The sequence below is a fragment of the Pteropus vampyrus genome, unplaced genomic scaffold (genome assembly GCF_000151845.1).
Source record: "Pteropus vampyrus isolate Shadow unplaced genomic scaffold, Pvam_2.0 Scaffold59, whole genome shotgun sequence".
NCBI lineage: Eukaryota > Metazoa > Chordata > Mammalia > Chiroptera > Pteropodidae > Pteropus > Pteropus vampyrus.
The window spans coordinates 448,620-466,798 of NW_011888840.1; the positions used below are offsets into that span (position 1 = coordinate 448,620).

Consider the following 18,179-nt stretch of genomic DNA (forward strand, 5'->3'; position numbering starts at 1 on the left):
GGCGCCTGGTACAGAGTATCCAGTAATATCCATTATCATTAGTTCTATCAGGGCAGAACTTTTTATTTGATTATTCCCCGCTGCGTGCCTAGCACCTAGAACGATGCAAGGCACATGGCAGGCACTCAGTAAATATTTGTCAGATGAATGGCTAAATGAATAGCTGGAGTACAAAGAGGACTCTTTTCCCAAGTCTGTGATTAGTGGCTGATTTCTTTCCCACCCTCTGTCCTTCAACCACACGAAAGAGTAGCTAGTGCTAAATGCAAAGAACTCAAGTTTATATCCCCTCAATGACAATTTCCAGATTGATTCAGTTCTGAGAAAATAAAGGGATCTCGAGAAGTGACTAGGATGAGATGTTCTAGGAGATTAGCCTAACAAACATTTCCTGTTTCTTCTTTTCATCTTTTGCAACTGGTGATTTTAGTAGTGACTTGGTTATTCAGGGAGTCAGAGTTACCTTTTTGGTCTGAGAATAGAAGGTGATCATTGTATCAAAAAGGCAAAAGTCATTAAGATTCTACATTTGTGGCCAGCACGAATCCAGTGTACATTTAAAGAATTGTATATAAATAAAATGGGTCTCTCACCCAGATGCAAAGAAAGGGTGAAATAAATATCTTAAAATTACTTCAAATGTCCAAAGTGGTGGATTCCATGAGGCTCAGCATGGCTGTATGATAAGCACACTTTCGGGTCAAATTCTTCATCCATCACTTGGCGGAAATTGGCAGTAGAAATACTCATTCCTGCAGGAGGCCAGGCCAAATGCTTCTCTGTCAATAATTGAGATACCAGGCTACATATTGTTTCTGGATATTCAGGTATGCCTCGTGGCCTGACTTTTTTTTCTTTAATTAAGTTTTTTAGGGTAACATTGGTCTGACTGGTTTTGATTAAAACAAAAACTAAAAAAAAAAAAAAATCCTCTCTCGCAAGGTAGGCTGATACACTAATTTAATTCTAGATGGGTGTTAGAAAACATTGCCTCAAGTGTTCCATACAAAAACATTATTAATATCCTTAATTAAAACAAAAACAATTGCAGCACACAGATTCAGCCAAATTAGTAAAATTACATATTAGGTAACTGGGTTGCTAAGCAATATTACATCCTCATTTTATTGAATTGCTGTAATTAACATCTCCCAACAGATGCCACAATGCAAGCCACCGAAAAAGAAAGAAAAAAAAGCAACTGATCAGGTCCCTCAAAGGGTCTGGCACTCTCGAATAGCCTCATCCACTGGCCACCGCTAATGAAGCCCGGCGGTCAACAGACCCCAGGAAAGAAGTGAGAGAAAGAACCACCGATAAGGACTCAGCTGTCAGGTAGGAGGGGCCGCCCGGTAACAGCCCTCAGCCCGGAAGAGTTGAATGACTGCTTCGTCTCTATCTTCTAAGCTTCCGTCATTTGAATATGATGATGAGTCAGGCCTGGTCCCATCTCTGAGAAAGTTGATATTATTGAGGGGTAGTGACTATAAGCAAAGGCCAACTTAATATAGGAGAACGAGCAGCAAAAGAGAGGGAAACCAATTTTTGACCGTTCAGTGGTATTTGGGGGGTTTCGAAGGACAAGTGATTGTCTTCCATACACTCTGTATGGCCTCATGACCGTTCACAGCCAGCTGCCAGCAGCTGGAGGGAGGAAAGTGGATGCCTGCTGGGCGAAAGGCCGTACTGATACACTATCGCTTAGCCTCACAAGGACCCTTTGAAGGTGGTATCGAGGGCTCCACTTTACAAGTGAGTCACCCATAGCTCTGTGAGGTTAAGTAGCGGCCAGGATCACATAGCGAGTGTCCAGAATTTGAACCCTTTCCATCACACCGGAACAAGGGCCCAACTCCAGCCAGGCAACTACAGGTAGGAAGGAAATGGAAGTGAGAGATTATAATGAACACGTCATGTCATCCATGGGTTCGAGTCATCCATGATGCAGTTTTCTTCTCCAAGATAAACAAGACCTACAGTCTGACGAGTATTCTGACATCGCGATCGTCCAACATCTTGGGAAATTATTCCTTTGAAGTTAATAGTCTCTTCGTTATTTAGTAGTCTTAGAACTTGAATTTTTTAATATGTTATTTGAATTTTCTGGTTATCTCTTACATATTCCCTTATCTCATCTATGATTTATTTAGTTCAACATATATCACAATGTGTATAGAATATGTATTATAAAAAGACCTTCATCCATGTAAGACAAGGACCATTAAAATTAGTTCTCTATTACTGGGAAAATAAAACCATGAGTGAATAACCTGAACGCAGAGCTCTTATAACACCTAGTTTTTATCTCTCACATTTTGATATATATATATATATATATATATATATACACAGTTATATATATATATATATATATATATATATATATACACACACAGTTACATACATACATACACACATATATGACATATATATATATGACATATATATATATATCATATATGTGTGTGTGTTTATTTTTTTTTTTATTTCCCTACCATCAGTACAATGTCAGTCCCCAACAGGAGCCTTTTAAAAGTTTCTTAAGTTGAACCGACATTCTTGCCCCAAGGAGGAAGCCCTCATTAGGCCACATACCTAATGATGGTGGTGCTGTCACAAGTAGCATTCAGAACTAGCTTTGTGATGTGAGTTGAGGGGTTCCAGTCTCTCCATTTCCTTCTCATAACCCCCCTTTCCCTACACACAAACCAACAACTCCTCATTAGCCCAGTCCTTATATCTCACTGACTTTGAAAGACACCGTGAGTTCCTGACAAATGCATTATTACATGCAGGACCAAATATATGCAATTATTTATCAGTCATTCATACATTAATTTTAATTATTTTCTCTAATCTTAACATTTGCTAACAATTATCAATCACTTATTGTGTCTTTGTCATATGTTAAACGTTCACATCATTGTCCCAATCGGTCCTTTCAATAACTGTATGAAGCAGAAGATAATATTGCCCCTTTCACACACATGAGGAGACTTGGATTCAGACAGATTGATATTTTGCCCAAGATTACACTGCAAGTAGAGATCTCAGGGTTCAGCTCCTGGTTTGTCTGATTCCAGAGTCCCTGAACTTCCTTACTCTGCTAACCTCCCGCCCACTAACTCTGAGGAGCACCCAATTTGGTAGAAGGAGGGGCAGGAGGCTGGCAGCTAGTGTGACCACCAGGTATATGGGGACAAACGGGATGGACAGCCCACACCTTACAGTCTGATGGAGTGTATCTCCCTTTGCATGTAGATCCTCTTGTGCTACCCTAAGGAAATGCCATGGAAAATGCCTACATTCCCTCCAGGTGAGGAGGCCTCCCAGGCTTAGTGTGAAAACCACAAGCGATTATAATACAATGTTTGACAAATGCAGTCAGCCAAACTTGCCCTGTGCAAAGCATGCTGAGGCTGACCTGAGGCAGCAACTGCTTTTAGCACTTAGAAACAGGTTAGTTCCTTAGGCACCAGCAATGAGCTTCATGTTTAGTAGAAATGCTCCCGAGTGCTATTGCAGGAGAGAAATGGACGCTCCTCAGTTCCCCTTTCCCTGCTACCCCACAGGTCGGAGAACTGGGCTTAGACCAACATCACTCTTTTTACAAGCTCTGCGCTCTTGAACCTTTCGCCAACAAAGCAGGTGTATAGAATTTCTGGGTTAAACCTCCTCTACAATTCTAGAAATATTGCAACCGGAATCCTCCTTCTCCGTAGGCCTATCTCACTTGCCAATTATGACGACAATGACAAAAAACCAACACCCTTACTCCATAAGGGCAACGGTGCCTTTTTTTTTTTTTTTTCCTTAATGTTCAGCAACATCAAATAAGCTTTGGCTAAGCAGGAAATGTTTTCCCAAGGACTCATCAAAAGCTGAGGGATGGGAACAGCTAAAATTACAACATGTTTGCAAACCTCCCAAGTGCACTGCTATGAATCGCACCATCGATGAACCCTGAAACCTTGTAGGTAAGAGAGGGAACTGCTCGTAAACATTGCATGGCAGTCAACATCAAGAATATGTGAGCATTTCTAGGGCCCCTGCTATGAAACACAATCAAATTTTCATCTTCCGGAAAAATATAAATTAGATGTGCCTGGGCCTAAAACACACACACACACACACACACACACACACACACACACATCTAAACAAATAAACAAATCAACTATGAAGTGTCTAAGGGAGTAACTTAATTTTGGAAGAAACCTATTTCCTACTGGCTATGGTCCCAGCTAGTTCTTGTGCCAAGGGAGACTGTATGACACCACGAACAGTGCTCACTAGTCCTGCTATGTGGCAGGCATCATGCTAAACAAGGCTGGATTTATGCCATTTGCTATGGGTTAAATTCTGTTCCACCCCTACACCGCCAATTCATATGTTGAAGCCCTAACCCTTTATGTGACTCTATTTAGTGACAGGGCCTATGAAGAGGGCATGAGGGGGTGGCCCTGCTCTGGTGGCATTAGTGTCCTTATAAGAAGAGAGAGCTCCAGTGTTCTCTCTCTCCCCCAGTGCACAAAGAAGTCACGTGAGCACTCAGCAGAGTGGTGGCCATCTACAAACCCAAGAAGAGAACTCTCACCGGAAACTAATCATGCTGGCCTTGGACTTCCGCCCTCCAGAATTGTGAGAAAATAATCATCTGTTGCTTGAGCCTCCCAGTCTGTGGTGTTATGTAGTGGCAGTATGAGCTTACTTAAAACACAGTGATCGTATTTTAATTTTAATAATCACTTTGCAGTAGACGTTATAATTAAGTTGCAGGAGAGCTAAGGAAAAGTTTATACAATACACTTAGCAAATTCAAAAAGCCTCTAAAAATGCAGGGAATGAGAACATGCTCCTGGGAGGCTGTAGGGAACAGTGGTTAAGAAGGTGAACTCAGAATGGGAACCCCAGGTCTCTCTTCCTAGCTGTATGGGGGTAAATTGGTTCACCTCTTAGTTCCTCTATCTACTTGTCTGTGAAATGGGAATAAAACCTAAATCTCACAGGGTTGTGAGGGCTAAAGTGGGAACGCTGAGGACCACCCTTTCCCGATGCTCATTAAAGGCACATATTCCTGACCCCCAACCTGGCTGGCTGAGCCAGCATCTCCCGGGCAGGGTCTTCAGGACAGGAATCTTTGATAAAGAGCCAGGTGATTCTTAAATTGGACAAGTTCTGCAAATTCAGAGAAAAATCTATGCATAGTACTTGGCTTTCGTCTATTCTCCCTCTCCAAACGTTAGCCACTGGTTTCCTACCACCTGGCGTATAGTAAATCTTCACCTAACATCGTCGTCTGGTTCTTGGAAACTGTAACCTTAAATGAAACAGTGTAAACAAACACTAATTTTACCATAGGCTGATTGAAATACAGAAAGATGCCTAGGGACTCAACTCCTGTTTCTATCTATTAGCCTATGGCAAAAGTGGTTAAAGACGCAGTGTCTAAGAACCTATTGACGTCATTAAGTGAGGACTTACTGTGTTTGCAAACGCAATACCCATCACCTGGGATGATTAATTAGTAGACACCCTATAATAAAATTTTAGATGACATGGCTCTATATCCATAAGTAAAAATTGAGCTTACATTTAAGATTCGTATATGTTACTGTTCATAAATTAGACCTCAATAAAATATTTTTAAAAGAAATTTTAAAAAGGACAGAACTCCCCTTCTTTAGAAAAATGTACCCAAAGACAAATAATGCTACTAGACACGCTATGTGCCCAAATGCTCATGTATAAAGGACACATGGCCACATGTGACTGCATAGAACATGCGGGAAGTAAAGGAAGGAGTCGCTTGATGAATTTAAGTGTGTGGCTAGGGACGCAGCCAATGGAAGTACTGGATTAACCTCTGTAATAGAAGGATCCAGAGAATTCCTTTGATTTCTACCACTTCTGGCAGAAACGAATAGCCTCAGCCCAGCCTCCCACCTCAGAAAGCTGGCTTTTCCTGCAAGGACAGAATCGACTTCAGCTGGGGTGAACCCTGCTCCACAGCAACTCATTCACAAGCCCAGCCCGGAACTACAGAAAGGTACATCTCCCCAGCATGATTATCGGGAAAGGGGGTGTAGGAAAGGGAGGGTCTTTTTCCTTGTTTGCTTTCTGAATCTTTCTCTAGGCACAGCCCTAGAGGCATGGAGAGAAGCTGACAGTGACCAGTCTATGCAAACCAGGTGGCTGAAGCACAAGCCAAAAAGTCAGTTAAAAAAACCACTATTTTCCCCAAGTAGATCTCCCCCTGGGTTTGGGAGACAGAGGCATTCACGGGTACATTTAGTAGAGGAGGGCTCTGAGAGATCAGCCAGGGGTTAAGCACCCTCCTGGTGGGAGAAACACTGGGATGGAAACTCCAGCTCTTACTTTTCCAGGCTGCTGCTCTGGAACAGGCCGCAAATTGCCTCCTAGCTCCAGGGGATGAAGTATGAATGAATGGCCAGTGCCGCCCTAACGTCTTGGACAGACGCTGCCTAGAACCAGCTGGAGATCAGGGGCATGATTATGGGCCTAATTTTATCACTGCTGATAGGACTAATATACACCTACAATAACACATTTTTATTTTGCAGTTCAGTGGTCAGGCTGAGTCATTTGGGAAGGGGCAGCGAGTTGGGAGGTTAAGCATCACCTCTGTATCTCCTTTATGTTTAGAGGACAGATACTGATTTTTCATGCTGCATCTTTTGTTCTAAATGAGCACAGTTTGCACTGAAGGGGTTTCTATTTCCTATTTCCATACTGGATGTAGGCTTATGGTTTTAGGCCATTCATGTGCTTTGCTCACAATCCAGACCTGGCATCCCTGTGGCAGTTACGTTTACTACCCACCTCCCAAACCTCCTAAGAGACCATTTCCTGTGTCTTTGCACCCATTCCCCCCCGCCCCCCGGGGTGGTGCGGGCTGGAATTTGCTTTTGCATTCATGACTTCCTTCAGGAGTGCCCTGAACCACTGAGCCCAAAGAGCCTGCAAGAAAACATCCTGCCAGCAGCCCAAGCTTTTGACAGACTGCTGTGGGAGTGTGCAAGTCCCGTCACTTGCCTGCATTGGGACAAATCCTGAGGCAATTGTTTATGCACTGGGCAGTGCTATCCTAGAATGGAAACTTTCCGTGATGATGGCAACATTCTAGATCTGTGCTGTCTGTAATGGTGGCCACCGGCCGTAACCACCAAGTGCGTGAAACACAGCAACCGCGTCGGAGGAGCTGAAGTTCTTCAATTCTGAATGAATGAGTGAGTGGGCGAATGCACGAATGAAAGAGCAGCTCCATCAGTCAGAATGCTCAGAAACTGCGAGGAGGAAGCGGTGTCCTAGGGCAAGTTTTATTTTCAAGTTGTCTGGGAGTTACCTAAACTTTTGTTCCTGAAAATCAGTCCAAGAGCCATGAGTCTTATTTCTCTTCTTAGTAACTGGAATGCAGTGACTGTGGTCTAATCTTTCTTTGGTTTCAGTCGTGGGCATGTCTCAGAATCTGAACATCAGTGCCCGTGGGTGAGGATTGCAATGTAAACTGTAAAAAGTGATAGAGATGAGGCTGAATTTGAATGGACTGCAAGATATAGCCTGAATCTTTGCATGAACATTGTAGGCTCTTTGGATTCTGACTGTTGAAGCTTTATTGTAAGCATCAATAGTACTCTAATAGCTATCCTGCCAACGATTTTAAGGCTTAGGAGACTCAAAAATTTGATTACTCTTTTATATTATTTTATATGTTTTATTCATATCTAAGTGATCTAGGCCCGGTTCCTAGCCCTGAAGCTCTATTAACATCAGCGGCCAATAATTTCCATCTTCAGGTCACCCTCGCTGGTCTCCATAATCAGCCATGACCAGAAGTAAGAAGAGTTTTAAGGAGTTTCAGCTCTCCTCACTACCATGATTTCAATTTCATGTGACCTCTTGCTCTGCCACTGAGTCTCATTCTGTTCCCTGCCCCTGAGCCTTGACTATATATACCCTGTTTGGCACCTCAGTCTGTCGAAAACACAGAACCCATCTTGTTTCTATCTTTTGCTCGGGACAGATGCCCCAAAACTTCAGTCCACTATCCTCTGTCTGTTGGACCAAACTCCTTCCAGAGTTTGTCCCACATTGTTCAATAATTCATTCAACAGACATTTAAGGGCCCAATATGGCCAGACACTATGCCAGGGCGGCCACAAGCATTATGTTAGTGTGCCTAGCTTCTAGGTAAAGGAACAGAGTTGTAGGAGTAATGAAAATTGTGCTCATTATCACAAAGCACATACAGAAAGAGCCGGCAATAGAAGCTGGGTCTGAGAGTTGTCAGTTACTTGAAGGCAAGACTCAGGTTTGATGTGTTTTTGTGCCCAGGATATAGGCCTTCAAAGAAGAGGGTGAGCGTGTGATGCATTAAGTTTATATGTCACATGAACAATAAATGTGCACTGAAGGTCTTAAGAAACAGACAGATCCTGGCAGCCTCACTTCCACAGGAAGTTTCATGCAACTGAGGAAGAACTCGTTACGGCATCTCTCACGCTGAACGCGCTTTAAAAAGCACAGCGGAACGTTCCCATGTGACATCCTTTGTGCCACCAAGTGAAGACCCTTGCTTGATAATTGTTTCTACCTGAACTTCAAGATTGTAAATACATGTGCATAGCTCATCCCAAAGGGGACGGGATGGAGACCCAGGAAGGTGACTAGGCTGGGACCATCTCATGGGTGTCACTATTCCTTCATGTTGGACAAGCAGTTTGTCCTTTGTCTCTGTGTTGCCTCACGTTTGGCTGTAACCGGTAATTCTATCTGGCTGAAAACAGGTGGCTATATTCTGGAGCAACTCTCCACTCCTGTTGCAACAGTAAGCAGTAATCGAAGGAGTTGAAATCATTGTAATTGAGGAAAATAGTTTCAACCCGCAAACTCGTGACACTCAACCACAAAGTCATGGCTACCTGGTGGCGAGAAGTGGGTACGTGTGAACCGGGTTGAACCAGGCTTCCTTCCTCCGTGGCATGCTGTCGTAGATTAAAAGGTCCTTCTCGGTCAGTACCACCAGGGCTGGCTTCCACTGTCTCTCGCTCTCCCCGGGCACCTGAAACAGAAGCAGAGAACTGGCAAAACGACAGCCTGAGAAAAGAGGAACCAGAAAGAAGCTGGCACCTCCCCAGTCAAAAGACCCAGCAATAAAAGTGCCTTTTGGTTCAGGTTGTAAAATAAAAAACGAGAAGAAACCATTCCTTGTCGTATGATTCTTGATTCTTGAAAATATGTTTTCTCAAGGCCTTGGTATGTATAGTCAGTGCAGCCGAGAAGCAGCCCAGCTGCGAAACAGCTGTCACCATTTCTCACCTGCCAGTCAGCATCGAAATCTTTATTTTACAGTGGGACGCAGATGCTTGAGGACTAAGTGCTCCCAGCTGGTTCTCTGGTAGAGTGCATTGTTTTTCTTATGAAATAGTAAGATTTAAAAGCTTTGGAATAAATATCCCAAGCCTCGGGAATTGAGGCGAATGTCTGTCTGAACAAGTATGAGACATCGCAGGCTCTTCCCCCGGTCTTTCACTCTCGGATTATTTTTGTGATTCAGGCACCATCTTGAAATTCTCTTGTTCTGTTGACTGTTTCGTTCTATTCATTGCAGATCATTCTTTAACTCACGGGCTGAGATGAACTGGCCAGGATACGAGAGGATGCAAACATCAGTTGCATGATTAGGCCTGATGACCCTTAATTTTTAGTTGATCTGGGGAGTCTGTGTAGCTCAGATCTTACCATCCTTGTCTGCCCAACGTTGATCCCATCATACTCCCTAAATGGTCTCCCATCTATAAAAATATTCTCCTTCCAATTTGAACTCCAGGATAAATTTCGATGCTCAGTTTGGAAAGACTCGGTGCTCCAGCCTTGCTACTCAAAGCATGGATTGTGTTTCAAGAGCAGTGGCATGACCTGGGAGCTTGCTGGAAATACAGAGTCAGGCCCATCGCAGACCTACTGAATCAGAAATTAAATTTTAACAAGACCTTCAGGTGAGTCATGTGCTCATTAAAGATTAAGAAGCACCGTTCTAGATGAACTTAAGATTGTCTTTGACACTGGCAACTAATTCAGTGCAAACCATATCCAAAATCTATTCAGAATTTAAATAAATGAGCTAAATTAATGATAAAGGCTAATTTCTTCCCTTTCTAGTCTTATCGTTAGAGAATAGGAAGTGCCACAGTGAAATCTACATTGAGGGAGAAGCAAGTAATTGTGGCTTTAGGAATGAGTGATGAGAGTTGAGAAGATGTGCAGGATGGTACACAGGTGATGTAGGTGATGTAGTTTTATAGGCTGCTTGAGTCTGGGTTCCTGCTCCATTATTTGTTGCCGGTGTGACTCTGGGCAAGTTAGTAGTCTCTATGCTTCTATTTCCTCACTGATAAAGATAACATCATATAAAGTAGGGGTTAAGAGTGCTGACTCTGGGGCTGGAATGCCGTAACATAAATCACAGCTCTATGATTTACTAGCTGTGAAATCTGGAGCAAGTCAGCTAATCTCTTCGTATCTCAGTTTCTGTTTTGGTAAAATGGGGAAATAATAATACTTAAATCAGAGGGTCGTTGTACAGATTGAGTTAATAATGTCTAAAATGCTTTGCATGGTGCAGAATAAGCATCATTCTGAGCCTAAGTAGCACGTACCTCATAAAGCTATAGTGGAGATAAAATGAAAATAGTGCATGTAATGTGCTTGGCATGGCACCTGGCAGATGGTAAAGCTCTCAGTGAAACGTCGAGTGGAAAAACTGTGGCAGACTCACCGATCTCTAAATTTGCCAAAAAATGGTATTCTTTGGAAAAGATAACAACAATATGACAAAGTACTGACTTTCCCCGGGGAAAAGTATAAGGCAAGCCCAGAACATCTTTGGTGCTGACAATTTCAATCCATTCTCCTCACATCCTTTTCAAAGTTCTCCTAGGAAGAACTCATTGCACAATGATTATTTTTATTTTTTAATGCTCCTTTCAACAATTCCAAATAAAACCTTCCTTTCAGGAAGGAAGAAATCCTCTGTGAGGCTATTTACACTAGAATGTGAATGACTGCCTGGTTTATTTCTTCCTTTATACATTTTGTGCCTATTTTAAAAATCCATCCAACAGAACAACAGCAACTTTAAGAGGCCAAAACGAGTTGTTAGAGAAGGCAATGTACCAGACCCTACAAGGTGAATAAGATATGGTCTCAAGGCATAAAGTGTTGCTTTTTTTCTTGGAGGGCGGGGGTTGGAATAAATTTTTCCCAGCCTCTACATTAAACCTAGTAAATTACTTTTCTAGCTCATTAAGCAGGACTGGAGAAGCTACAAACGATCCTCCCAAAGTGCTTGTCTTACTTACCTAGTCAGATCTGATCCATTAACTTTGCCTGGAACCCGTCATTTCAATGTGAACACAACTCAGCATCGTTCCTCAAAAACAACATTACATTTGCAAAAGAAACCTCAGCAGTAAATACCAGCAGTACAGTGCAGACCTTTCTAAGAGTGGAGTTATAAACTCGCCCATATCAAGCTATGTAGATAGTCGAGAATCATCCCAAGGCCCTAAAGAATTCGGTGGTTTATCAAAGAGCCCTGTGCAAGTATGTCATCTCCGCGGGGAGAAGACTCGGACTGGGCATTCCCACCGTTCCTGTGTGCGGAGTGATCATCTTAACACCCCGTGAATGCTCGAAGGCAGAAGTCTGCCCATGAGGACATCTGACCTTCCGGGAAGAAAAATTTCATGTTGAAGAACAGGTCTCCACAGCCACACATCGGGCCGCGTGAGTGTCACATCACAAATTCCTTCGAGGACCCTTTTCTTCAGGCTCGAGCGTTTGTGCTGATGTTCAGTGACAACGTCCATGACAAACCCAAATTTCCTGGCACCCAAAGATTTCCAGTGATAACGCAGAGGTTCTGGGGACGTGTCTGCATTCTGTGACAACGTGACTCCTGAAACAGATGTGATGTGACTTGCGTCTGGATCCCGGCTTCCTGCCTTCAGATGCCGTAGCAGTTTCTGAAGAACTGATCATATTTCTAATGAGAAGAGTGAAGGGAAATAAACCGGGGAAATGGACATTCCATTCTGAAAATATTCGGAAGCTGAACTGCGAGCTGAATGCTGCCCCTGTAGTCACTTCTGCAGAACATGAGAGAAAGAGTTTACGAAATGACAACGGGAGTTTCAGAGAGAGGGGGAAGAAGGCACTGGTCAGAATTGAGGGAAGTAAATATAAGAGTATAAAGTCAACAGGTGTACATCTTAAACTTACACACTGTTACGTGTCAAATATATCTCAATTAACAAGAAGTGAGGGAAGTAGTCACTGAGTCCTTGATTTCACACAGGTCTCATAAGTCATCTAGGTCAGCAGCTGTCAGACTTCGTATTCATTGGCCCCTCTGATCAGATTAAATCACAAGCCACAGAACAAAATGTAAAACAACTGGAAGAGGATTTGTATGGGGTGGCAGCCTGGTTGAGGTCCTAGACTTTCTGTCCTTTATCCTATCGTCACCCACACCTCGCAGTGAGGTTCCTAGACCTACTGGAATATGGTTTGGAAATTGCTGACCGTGGCTCCTCTAAAATACCCAGAAGCTGCAGATTACGTTCAAAGACAGTTTTACCAGAACCTTTCAGTACCTTTTTTTGTAGGTATTTCCAAAGAAAAGAATGATACCGTTGCCTCTTAGGCAGAGTTGCAAGGATTCAACGAATAAATGCACAGAGAGGGCTTAGAAAAGTGTCTTGCATTCAGTAAACAAGCAAGCCTTAAACAATATTAGCTATTCTTACTATGACATTAAAGTAAAAATAAGTGATTATCAAGTTAAAGAGTTGGGCAAGAATTACTCCCCTTTGTGGTTCTAATGTCCCCATCTGCCAAAAGATGACACAAGACTAAATTATTGTTAACAGCGTCTCCAACTTCAAAATTGATTATGTTTTTCAGGTTAAAATTCCCTTCTGCTAGATCGAGACTGCTTTAGTTACTGGGACTCTTGCTTTATGTCTCTTCTTTGTTCCGTGGACTCTGTTCGTAGAACAAGCAAACAATGTGTGGGTTTGTTTTTCTCCCCTCATGCCAACTCACTCTTCCTAACATATTAATTTTCTGTCTTCTACTTGAGCCTAGTGACATCTCGGCCATCGTGATGTTTCAGGGCAACGAACTGCAATTACCTACAGTATTCAGAACAGTTAACATGCTGTGCAGGGTTGTCGCCTAGGAGCCTAGGTGTATAGTAGGCTATACTGTCTAAATTTGTGTAGTTCACCGATGTTCTTGCAGCGATGAAATTGCCAAATGCCACATTTCTCAGAACAGAGCCCCGTCATTAAGCAACACGTGACTACTTAACAGCTATAAGCACTTGTTTGCTGATGTGTAATATGCTAATAATGGCCGCCTATGCATATTTTAGAAGGATTGAATGAAACGATTTATGTAAAGCACTTCCCATATGACAAATACTGGAAATGTGGAACGATCCGCATCACACAGCTCAAGTACCCTCTCTCCTCCAGCTATCCTACTCAAGAAGGAAGGTCTAGATGTAGGGAGAACAACTACTAGCAGAGTGAAAAATGGTCACCAGGGAAGAGGGTCAATCACAACTTTTGTGTGGGAGATGATGATTATCTGGATAACTTTTTATTTGAAATCTTCTCACCTCAGGTTTCTAGGTATTTAGAACAAAGTGCAGGATACCAGAGTAATAATAATGAGCACTTATCAATTTCCAAATGCGTTTTAAACAGTAGATGAGTAATCCCTTCGCCATGTCTCAGAGAGGCAGATAAAGATCACCTTCACTGGAACGAAAGAAGAAGAGGAACAATTTTAAATGTGTCCACAAGGCACATGGGGAACGTGCCAAGCGAGCCCCACTCAATCTATAACTCTCTTTCAGCCCCGTGGCCCAGCAATTGGGAGCTGGATGGGACATCTACACCTGGATGCAGAGTAGAATGCAAAGGAAGAAGGCAAAGAAGGCTAGAAAATAAGTCCAGAACAAGGTTCTGCGGAGCCGCAGCTCCCAGGACTAATCTCGTGCCCCTCACACAATTCCCAAATCGTCTGGCACCCGCGTTGCTCATGGGCTACAAGGTGGCTCAAAGAGGGGAGCAGACCGAATGACCCATCCTGTCTGATGTATGTCAAGACAATAATGAAGACTGTTAGAGAAAGCAGAGTGAAAAATGTGGAATGAAAAATATGGTCTGCCTGTGGCACATTTAAAGAGGGTATCATTTTTATATGCCAACCCTCCCATCGACCAACAGCGGCAGCTCCCAATTTTAGGCTTGATTCTTCCTGCCAAATTCTGAAACCGGCCCTGTATTTCTATAAGCCATACATAATAAAGCCTGAGATTCCATGAACGCTCATCGGAGGCAACGTATAACTTCGTATGTGAGACTTTGGTGCTTAGGTTCTAGATGAGTCACCTCAGGCGTCAGCACGCCCTTCTGCAAGGCTCTCGGGGAGAAACTTCCTTCCTTCTTCCTGGCTTCTAATAGCTACCAGTGTTCCTCGGTGTTTTGTGGCTTGAAGCTGCATCGCTCCCATCTCTGTCTCTGTTGTCACATGGACTTCTTTCTGAGTGTCTTCGTATGACCTTCTTATAAGGAGACCCATCGCTGGACTTAGAGCCCACCCTACTCCAACATGAAATCAACTAATCATATCTGCAAAGACCCTATTTCTAAATCAGGTCCCATCATGAGTTCCCGAGCGGACATGAATTTGGGGTGTGCTCAGGGGTAAAAACAAAACATTAATCCTAAGAAAATGGTCGGAATCCAGTACATTTTCAGTTCTCTTTTTCCCTTTGAACACTTGCAGACATACAGTAGATTTTTGAAAGTTATTTACTGGGTATGCAGAAGGTCAAATGCTAATGTGCTCTAACAGAGCCTTTGATGGCTCTATTAAAAGTGATGCCTTGGTCCCTGGGATTTCATAATAAAGCCAACCTTAGGGCAGATCACACATACCCAAGGAGATAAGTGCGCAGCTAGGATTTTAAATCTCCTCTCATCATACAGAATCACGGAAAGAGGAGGCAGGAGGCACATGAAGGTCAAGTCCCCATCACGACCTAGAGCATTCCAACCACACGAACCTGGCCTTTCAACTGTTTTGCCTCATTTGCTTAGTGCTAATGAGACACTTCTTCAAATGACAACATTCTAAGATACATTACAGGCAATGATTCCAAGGTCTCTTCTTGCTTTAAAAAGATTGTTGGATTACCATGCATTTTACTGCAAGTTCAGGCTAAACACAGTCAAGGTGGACTCATAAATTGGAAGAACCAGATCCATCCACCTGAGCCTGTGCCTCAGTAAGTTCGGGGTGGTTTTCCAGCCTGCATCCTTCTTTGCCTCTTGAGAAGCTGAATGACAGCCTCGCAGGAGCAGCCTACTCTCTACCACAGGGAGGAGGAGGGCTACCCCACACCCCTCTTTCTGCCCATCTCAACCTAGTAACTCCCCCTCCAAGGAAAGAGGTGCTATTACTCCAATTGTTCAGATCTAGGAACTGTCATTGAGCCTCTTTTAATAGCAGGCATTGTCCTGTTGTCAAGGGTGGGTGTCTGTGGTCACTACCCAAATCCCTGTATCTGTGTGATGAGAACATATATGCTGGACTGACTTTAGGGACAAAATAATCATTTTGAGCCACGTGATTGATTTGCTTCTGTAGCCAGCATCCTATCTTTAAGACAGTCCACAGAAAACAAGGTGCATCACTTCAGCCAACTTCTACACAACTTGACATTTATCTGAGTTCAGCATCAGGGCTTATTGGGCACTTGCTCAGCTGTTAACAAATGTATTTTTTTTCTTGTTTTCTATTAGCGCATCATTCCCTCTCTCTCTGCTGGGGACCCCAGAAGGGAGAAGGAGTGAGTAGTAACATCAGCCAAATCCTACTCTGAATCCCCCCAGCGGTCAGCATTCTGGTCATGAACTTGGGCCCCAAACTGGATTCCGCTGTGTGACCTCCCTCCCCTTGTCACGTCCACTTTAAATAATTGTTCCTGCACATTTACCTTCCTCCATTAGAGTTTACAACTTATTTTCCCCCTCCCTCCAGGGAACCCTTGGCTCCAATCATGAAACTCAGCTCCCTCAGGCATCTTTCTGGATTAGAGGTCCCCACCCTGTCAGTCTGTCATTACTGAACCTTGGCTCTTAGAAGGCTACCTCACCAACTGTTCTGTTTAGAGTCAAAATATTTATTTGTCACCTCGTCAGTGCCCCCTTCAGTGCCAGGACAGAGCAACTCTCTCTGGACCACTTTCGAACGCCAGCTGTTGGGAATGGTGACCTGCCATTTGTATGAAATGAATTCTTCAGAGTGCTTCATAGTGGTTTCATCTTGTAAACCTGTAAACATTCCCTTGCCATCTTGTTTACGTGTTTGCTCTGCTCAACCTTTTCTGAGAAAAATCCCAGCGTAAATTTCAACTCCAGTGCCCTGCCCGAATTATACACTATTATAATTGAGTAAGGTCAGAATAGTTTGAAGTTTGCTCTATCCTTGGGTCTGTTAAAAATAGTAGTAAGTTAAGAGAGAAAGGTTTAGAAAGAACGTGACATATCAGATATTGAGTCATTTAAATCCGATGGTTTAAACATCTACAAGACTGGAAAAGAATTTTCTTTATCAAGGACTGGGGGAGTAAACATGTTTTGGGCGCCTACTCTGTGATAAGCACGGTAAGGTATATTGTGCCTCTCCCTCCCCCAAATTCATATGTTGCAGTCCTAACCCCCAACATGACAGAATGCGACCGTATTTGGCACTATGATTATTGCAGATGAAATTAGTTATGACGGGGTTGTACTGGAATACAGTGGGCCCCAATCTAAGGGGAAACTTGGACACAGAGACACACACAAGGAGAACACTAACTGAACAGTGAAGGCAGAAATCGGGGTGATGCATCTACAAGGCATGGAATGCCTAAGATTGCCCACAAACCGCCAGAACCTAGGAGAGAAGCGTGGAGTCGATTCTCCCTCACAGCCCTCGAGGGAGCCAAGCCTGCTGACACCTGAATCTTGGGTTCCTAGCATCCAGAATTGTGAGACAACACATGTGTAGCAGCTTGCTATGGTGGCCCTAAGCAAGTAATGCAAGCACTGTGCTACGTTTTACTTCCCTTATTATTGTCCCCAGTTTACAGAAGAAGAAACTGTGCTTCAGAGTGGTCATATACTAGCCAAGGTTACATAATTAGAGTTAGAAAGCCTTCTTGAGTTATATACCTTCTTGACTTCGAAGCTGTGATATTTTCAGATCACAGAGCTGCTTCCCATAACAAAGGAAAAGGGGGATGAGGTGGGAAAACAAGGGGAGAGGTAGGAAGGAAGACAGCTGGGAACGCAGCGGTAATGTCTCTGTCTAACTGGAGTGCAAAGAGTCCAGCTCTGTGCCACTGTGCAGCTGGCTATGTTTCCCCTTAGGGTCCTTCATTTTTGCCCTTTTTAACCTCCTGGCACAAGGGGCTTCACTCAGGGCAGACATCGGTTTAATCCAAGTTCCTAAATTCCCCTCCAAATAATCAAAGCTCTTTATTCCCCAAGTCTCACATCTGATTAAAGTAATTCAAGACTAAGGTGTAAATGACTCATAACCCTTAGTATGGTGTTCTCTAAGGGATATTTCTATTTATAACGAGTAGCTGGGGCAAAATTAGTCTGTTCTATTCACTCTTCATTGCACAATTGAAGGGTTAGTAAATGAAGCATAGTTTGTCCTCCAAAGGTGGTGAAACATTCCATTATACTATAAATTTAATTTGCATTTTTTTTTTATTTTAGCAAACTCTATTTTTCACTGGTGGTGTTCCCCCCAGTATATTGCAAATTCTAAGATGCTGATGTCCAACTTAATGTGCAATGCAGTTTTAAATCAACCATATACGTTTAGCAACTATGAAAATGTGTTTAGATATTTGTAACTACCAAACTTTTCTAGATATTTGCATCACTAGGAAGGTAAGTGGCTCCTGACCTTTCTAGTTCATGGCTTAGAAACCACTGGATTCCAAACAGATGCTTTCAGCAATGTAATAGTGGCTGTTACTAACCATAGAGTCTTCTAGACAAGGAGTCACAAATTCAAGG

General features: G+C 43.1%; 1 protein-coding gene across 1 annotated transcript in view; it reads right to left on the minus strand.

The window, feature by feature from the left end:
* The window catches only part of SNTB1 (syntrophin beta 1), a 214,005-nt gene that overhangs the window by 15,928 nt on the left and 179,898 nt on the right, over positions 1-18,179 (minus strand). The window contains exon 5 of the mRNA XM_011360823.2: positions 8,943-9,082. Coding sequence (XP_011359125.1) covers positions 8,943-9,082 — 140 coding nt within the window. The remainder of the gene's footprint in view (positions 1-8,942; positions 9,083-18,179) is intronic.